The sequence below is a fragment of the Cariama cristata genome, unplaced genomic scaffold (assembly GCF_000690535.1).
Source record: "Cariama cristata isolate BGI_N322 unplaced genomic scaffold, ASM69053v1 scaffold17471, whole genome shotgun sequence".
In the NCBI taxonomy this organism is placed as follows: domain Eukaryota; kingdom Metazoa; phylum Chordata; class Aves; order Cariamiformes; family Cariamidae; genus Cariama; species Cariama cristata.
In genome coordinates this window covers 6,214-13,045 of record NW_009599986.1, presented here as the reverse complement: position 1 = coordinate 13,045, position 6,832 = coordinate 6,214, and the positions used below count along the sequence as shown (strand labels likewise).

Here is a 6,832-nt window from a genome sequence, read left to right as displayed (position 1 = left end):
GCGTCCCTGCCTCTGCCAGGCGAGCAGACAGGATGGAGAGGCATCCTTGGGAGGCTGCTTTCATCCCCAGTAAGGCTCATCAGGGTTGGGAAACACAGGCATTCCAGCCTAGGCAACCATATCCCTGTAGGATGCCCCAGCTGGGCAGCCCCTCCACCCCCTGGAGCCCATCTCCGGAGCATCAGGCCCTGTGCATCTCTTTACCTGCAGACACGAAGAAGATGCCGGCACTAAGGATGATGTTGTGTCGGGTTTTGTAGAACTCGCTGGCTGCAATGCAGAGTCCACCCATGAAAAGCAGAATCACACTCAGGATCGGGAAAATACTAGAGGCTCTAACAGCCCCTGCGGAGGAGAGAGGGAGAGGGGCAGAAAGAACAGTGCAGGTGTAAAAGAGAGGAAAAAGGGGCACACGAACGGCACCGGGGCGAGGGGTCAGGGGGGACGTACGCACATTTCGTGGGTGGGGGCGAAGGGAAGAGACGGAGGACGATGTACCGGGGAGGGGGGAGTAATTCAAAGAGGGATAAAGGTGTCGGGGGACGGAGGGAGGGAGAGAGAAGCAAAGTGTGTCAGAAAAAGAGAGCGGTCTAAAGCAACTCTTCCGCACCCTGGCCGCTGCCGCAAAGCCGGTGGCCCAGCATGGGGAGGTGGAGGAGGCTGCAGGGCCGGTGGCTGAGCTGGGAGCCTGCCCGTACTGCCTGTCCCCCCTCACGCTGTCTTTTCCTCTGCTTTCGGGGGGACTATGGGCTGGAGGGGGAGCCCCGGCACCATCTGGCTTCTCCTCCTGCGGGGCATTGCCACTCGAGCCCGCTCTTCAAAGAGCTGCAACCCAAATGCTTCCCGCGGAGATGCTCAATCTCGAATCCTCCCGAAAGAGCATGAAAACATCTCAAGGAGAGATTTTTTTTTATTATTTCTTTTTTTTAGGGCTGGGAAAGAGCTCCTGGTGCCGTGCTCTGCTCTGCAGCTGCAGTGAGGACTGAGAAGCGAAAGTCCCAGCCCTGAATGTGGATTAAACAGCTAGTGATTAAACAGCTGGGCTCCTTCCAGAGGGCAGTGATGGGTTTGGATGTGCCAGCTCCCACACACGCACGCTCTCGATCGGTCAATATGGGAAGAGCTCAGCCAACAGAGGGCAATGGCATAGATGCACGTATATGCTCATACGTGCATGCACAACGTACCCCAAAGTTTCTGGGGAGACTCTCTCATATTCGTGCAACAAAAGGCCAGGCCCATGTGTAGGCACACCGGCACACACATGCACCCACTGCTCGTGGGCTGTTCAGTGGGTACCAATGGTCTACCTGACTTCATGTTGCCAATATTCATATTTTTTAACTAGGAAGGCCTTCCCTCCTCCCTTCCCAAGGGAAAAGAAACTGTTAAAGTGTGAAGTGAAGCCTTGCTTGATAAAGAAAGGTATCAGACGGACTGGTGCAGTTCTGCTTGTGGAGCAAAGATCTGGAAGGGAGGATAAAAGCTAATCCCTCCTTGCCTGCAAGGATGAACCCTACTGAAGCAAAAGCAGGGCTTTTTCCTAAGTGGGCAGAGACCGTGCTTCAAAGACCCTGTTGGCATCAGGATCCTACCAGGCACAAGCAATCGGCTCTTTGAGGGAGGCCCTAGCCCACTGCCTGTACATGGGGGATGCAAAAGACAGGGAGAAACCTCTCTTGCTTGCTTTCCAGTCCTGCCTGGCTGTGTTTCAGGGAACAGGGTGGTGATAATAACCATCTTAATAGCTTCTGGAAAGGAAGGTGGGATTTGCCAATGTGAAGCTTAGATGGCGGTAAGCAAACATCAAGCAGACATCTGCCATTCAGATGATTTCTAGAGGGATGTTGGGTCAGTCCCAAAGCCTGGCCCCGACCACATCAGTTTTATCTGGGTCTTAATTCTGAAAGTCACGTCGGTTGGGAGAACACAAAGTCACCGGCTGACGTGGGGAGCTGCGGGCATTATGTGATGGGGGAGGACGGCAGCCTCACTCAGCCCCTGCTTTCTGCCCCGCAAGAGAGGGTCAGAATCTCATCCAATCTTCCTGGGTCCAGAGCCTTTGATCTGAAGAGAAGGGGACTCATGATGGTGTTCGGATGCTCACTCGTGTCATCTGTCAACTCTCTAACTCGAGTGTCTTCTAGCAAAGAAACGCGGGGGTGATTCTGCTTCCTCTCTGACAACATGCTTTTGATTTCAAAAAGCCTAAGACACCTTACGTGGATGGCTGGCAGAAATAAAATCTAAACCCTTCCAGCCGGGCCATGGACACTGTCCCACAACCGTCCTGGTCCCCTGAAAGAGGGAATCACCTAGTCTGATACTAATAAACAACTTCCTAGCTGTCCTTGCCGGTACTGCCAGGCATCGCCCATGCATCGCCCAGGGACTCTGGATTGGCAAAAATCCCGGGAAGAAGCTGTTCAGTGGGGTCCCTCTCCAGTCAGGTCTAAGCCAGCAGAAATCCCACTTCCCTCAGGAATGACCCGAGTAGTCCTTTATTGACTTGCCAAATCCTTCTTTGAACCTGGTTCTTTCTTAAAAAGGGCTCTACCCTAAGGACACTGTCAGGTCTTGATGTTGGGCCAATTTTTGTCTTCAGATCTTGTTCCTTCTGAGGGAACAGACCCCTCCTTTTTGAGATGTTCGCCCCCTTCCCCCCAACTCTTTCTTCTGAAGCGCAGCTGATGCTGCAAGCAGCTTCCTCGCTCCCGAGCAGCTCTGCAAGAGCTGGTTTGTTCTCAGAGGCAGCCTGCGCAGTCGCTGTGCCGAACCGGATCAAACCCCAGGCTTCAGCTCTGCCCTTCAGGGGCCAGGCAGTGATTAAGAGATCGATGCTGCAGAAAGGCATCTGAAAGAAGCCATCTCCCTGGGTTATTTACAATTTACAGTGGATGAAGAACTGTTTGAGAAACCAAGAGGAGGCAGCATAAGGTCCGCCTCTTTTTCACATACAAATGAGCCTCACAGAGCCGAAATTATCTCTCTCATCCCTGCCGCAGGGCTGGGTCTCCACATCTGGCTTGGAGCATGCCCCGATGACAAGGAGCTATTCTGAAAGACTGCCAGCCTTTGGAGACCTCTGATGCTTAACTTTGGGAGGTCAAAAGCTCTTCTCTCAGATTTCTGAAGGGAGAAGATCTTTTCTGGTGATGTGAAAAGGCGTTGGGCTTGTAGAGGGAGGGCAGGATAGCAAGGTGGGGACCTAAGAAGAGGAGTGATTCCTGTTCAGCTGTGCTAAAGGAAGAGCAAGCTCCTGCTTCTGGGGCATGTGGAAATGCTGACTTGTGCTCAGGGATGGCAATGCACAAGGTGGGTCCGTCTTGCTGGCCAGGCCACCTTCCCTGTCCCCATGTGCAAAGCGCTGTGAGCTTCGCCCGCAGATCCCAGGCTGGACTTGGAGCTTGGGTTTGGTTTCCTTATGGAGATGCCATGTGCCTGGGGTACAGCACCTCTCCCAGGGGCTCTGGGCGAGGTCCTTTCTTCAAAGGGCTCTGGTTGTCCTTATTCCTGCTCACCATTCCCATCACTGAAATCACTAAAACCAGCAAAGAGCAGATCTGCAGCCTTTGTAGGCAAGTGATGTTTGGGGAAAGGTGAAGACAGAATTAGGTTCTCCTCGGACACAATCCAGTTATTTTCTTAAACCTGATGTAACTGGAGTATCAGATAAGGAAAGATAAACTTACCCTTCTTTAGGAGGACACACACACACACTCACTCTGCCCCAGCTAGCCCAGTCCTGACCTCATGCCCCCTCAGCAGCTCTCCAATGGGTTTGAATTAAGACTCTGGATTTATATCGTAATTAATTGCTGTTAATAAAAAATGCCACTGGCTGTTACCATGAGTTTGAAACTTGCACTGTCTCATGGGCAGGGCCCCAGGGAGGTGAGACTGGAGCCACTTTTGGGGGGTGGTGAGGCTCTGAAGTCACCTTCTCTGGCCCGCTGAACCTCACAGGTCCCAGCGTCTTCACCACCCTACCTCCAGAAAGAAAAAGGCACCCGACGCTAGCACCTACAAACCATTGCAAGAAGAGCCTGTGGACTTACGGAGGAAATATTCTGCTGTATCGGCTTCATAATCTGCATCCTCAGGGAAGTGATCGATTTGCTTACACAGACCTTTAAAATTCCCTAGGGAACAAGAGAAAAAAAGAACAAATGAGAACACCAAAACCTGCCTCGCAGGAACAGCTGCCCTCTGCATCACCCTTTATGCCCTCCCTGCCTTCCTCCCAGGCAGCATTCCCACTCATATATGGATGCCCATTAAATGCCCAGGTACTCTCCTCGTACACTTGCAAACGTATCTCCCTCTTATTTGCACAGGAATGTGGGATTTGCCATCTGGATCCAGCCTGATGCCCACCTAGCCCAGTAACACTTGCTCAATGGGGGAGGGCACCGGAGGCTTTGGCCGGTAGGTACGACTCCCACCGCAGACGGAGAGGAGAGCACTGCCCACCTCTGGGGGAGCTGGGGTGGGAAGAGGAGCCAGAGGCTGGGTCACGGTGCAAAGCACGAGGGTCAGGGTCCCTTCCCTCAGCATCGACAGATGTAACTGTGGGTGTTTGTGTTTCACCTGGCGCAGACTCGGTGGATCCCAGCAGTGCTGTGTACAGTGGGGCGATCAGGTTTGGGTGGAAAAGCATTTGTTCCTCTCAGCTGTGAATTTGCTGCCTATTTGTTTCATGGGCAGGATACATTCCGGTGTTCTGATGCGATACGAGAAGAACAAAAGCTCTTAATCTACTTTCTCTATATGATTGCTTGTTTTTGCATACCTTTATCAGGCCTCCTCTTGTGTCCTCTCACAGACTTAAGGCTACAAGAAGCTTGGTGCAAGTGTGTGTATGCAGCTCAGCAGCAGAAGACCTTTTGCACCGGGGAAGTAAAATCTTCCACCATAAGTGAGGGAAACTGGGCTGGTCACCTTCAGTTTCGTCAGGATGGTTTACATACAGGGCCTTCTGCTAGCTTTAGGCATGGGGCACCCTTTTTCACACACTCCACACCAGTAAAGCCATCCCAGCAGGAGGCCAGCAACATCTTCCCAGTCTTTTGTCACCTGGGATGTCTACCAGGCTCTTATTTTCATTATTCATGTCTCTCTCCTCTTGGAATCAGGAATACCACTCCAGAGAGGTAATCCTCAAGCCACACCATCATCATGACTGCTGGTTGACTAGTATCTCAAACAATGAGGTTGTTCATGCTTGTACAGGGGTGACCATATGGAAGGCAATTTCATTATACCTCCTGGGGTTCCCCCAACCTTTTTCTCCCACCTCCCCTTACGTTCCCCTCTGGACTCTTGCACTGCCTGGCCATTAACATAGAACTGATGGACATAATCTATCCAGAAAGGAGGAATGCAGTGTCTGCATGAGGTGGATGGGTAGGCATGGTGATCCCATGGGCTCCCTTACCAGAGCTCAGCCACCAAAGTGTCTCAGGCTGACCGGTCCCTTGGGAGAAGAGTTTGGAGGCTGAGTTTGGAGAGTGACAAATGCTGTGGCAACCTGGGAAAGCCATCTGCCACCCTGGCCCTGAACCCAGCCGCTGGACCAGCTGGGTGTGCAGGGAGAGGGGACAATGAAGCCATCACACTTGTGGTCGTTGCCTCTGGGAAGGGTTGCTTCTGAGGAAGCTGTTCCAGGCCAGCCCTACCCAGGCTGAGACCTGCAGGGATCATGTCAGGTCCCTGAGTCTGTCTTGGAAGGTTTATTCCAGATGAATTCCAATGATCTTTCAGGTATTTGGGAACAGCTTGAAGAAGGACCAAGTCCAAAGGATCCCTCCTGAGTTTCTTCTCAAGGCCAAGCCTTGCTGGAGCAAGCTTTGGGAGGCAGTGCTGAGCAAATAGGTGTAGAAGGCAGGTAGGTGGATTCCTCTAGGTCAGCTCCCAACTTTGGCTCCTTCTGCATGTAGTCAGCTTGGGTCTGATGCTTCTGAGATACCCGTCACCTTTAACTGCTAGTTCAAAGAGCTTCCCTGGAGAGGCTAGAGACAGCAGAGAGGAGTGTGTGCGCATGTAAGAGGTAAGTAATAGGAAAAGAAAGTAGGAACAAAGCCTCTCCGTGTATATCTGAAGTGTTATTCCCATATTGAAACTGTGGGTTATGAAAGGAGGTGATTAATCACCCATCCCCAGTCCAGTTACCTCCTTCAAAAAGTGTCTACTTCTCAGCCATGGCTCTTCTGGAAGGAAAGCTTCATAGCCAAGCAAATTCCCTTGCCACACTCCCACCCTGCTACTTGCCCATGAAATACCTGTGAGAAAGGCAGATACAGCCTGAAGGGGGTCCTTTCCCTTGCTTGCGTCTGACTGCCTGGGGCCATCTGCCTGCGACAGATGAGCGGCTCGTCACCCTGGTCCTTGGCTGCGGTCACTGCTGTACAGCGCACGTGAACACTGCTGCTCTCCGAGGCACTGGGGAAATCTCCAGCTTCAGATTTCGACTCCTTGCCCAGCAGATCATGAATGCTGAGAGCCTTCTGCCCGTACATGCCCGGGGAGAAGGCAGAGCCTGCGTGCACCTCCCAGACAAGGCTCCCAGTGCAGGGCCAGAGCCCTCCAGTTGGAATCAGCCAGGGAGGGAAGAAGCACTGCATCTGGAAACCCCTTCACTCTGTGCCATGCTTTCCCTGCTTCCTCTCTTGTCCCTCTCCCCCACTCCGTTTCTTGCTGTATTTGAAGAATCAAGCTGCTTGGGAAAGATGCTGCATCTTGCGCAAAGGTGTCTTTTACATGGACTTGTGTGGGGTAGCTCGTTAGAGCTTCAGAAGCTTAGACAGGCTCAGGGGACATGCAGGCTCTTTGA

General features: G+C 52.4%; 1 protein-coding gene across 1 annotated transcript in view; it reads right to left on the bottom strand.

Moving 5' to 3' along the window:
- Positions 1 to 6,518, bottom strand: part of LOC104169065 (voltage-dependent calcium channel gamma-2 subunit-like) — a gene marked incomplete at its 3' end in the record, with an annotated part of 6,908 nt that extends 390 nt beyond the window's left edge. Inside the window, exons 1-4 of the mRNA XM_009709874.1 lie at positions 6,380 to 6,518; positions 5,976 to 6,011; positions 4,059 to 4,142; positions 205 to 345 (exon numbers count right to left, since the gene is read on the bottom strand). Of these exons, the coding sequence (XP_009708176.1) occupies positions 205 to 345; positions 4,059 to 4,142; positions 5,976 to 6,011; positions 6,380 to 6,518 (400 nt within the window). The remainder of the gene's footprint in view (positions 1 to 204; positions 346 to 4,058; positions 4,143 to 5,975; positions 6,012 to 6,379) is intronic.
- Between the last annotated feature and the right edge of the window lie 314 nt (positions 6,519 to 6,832).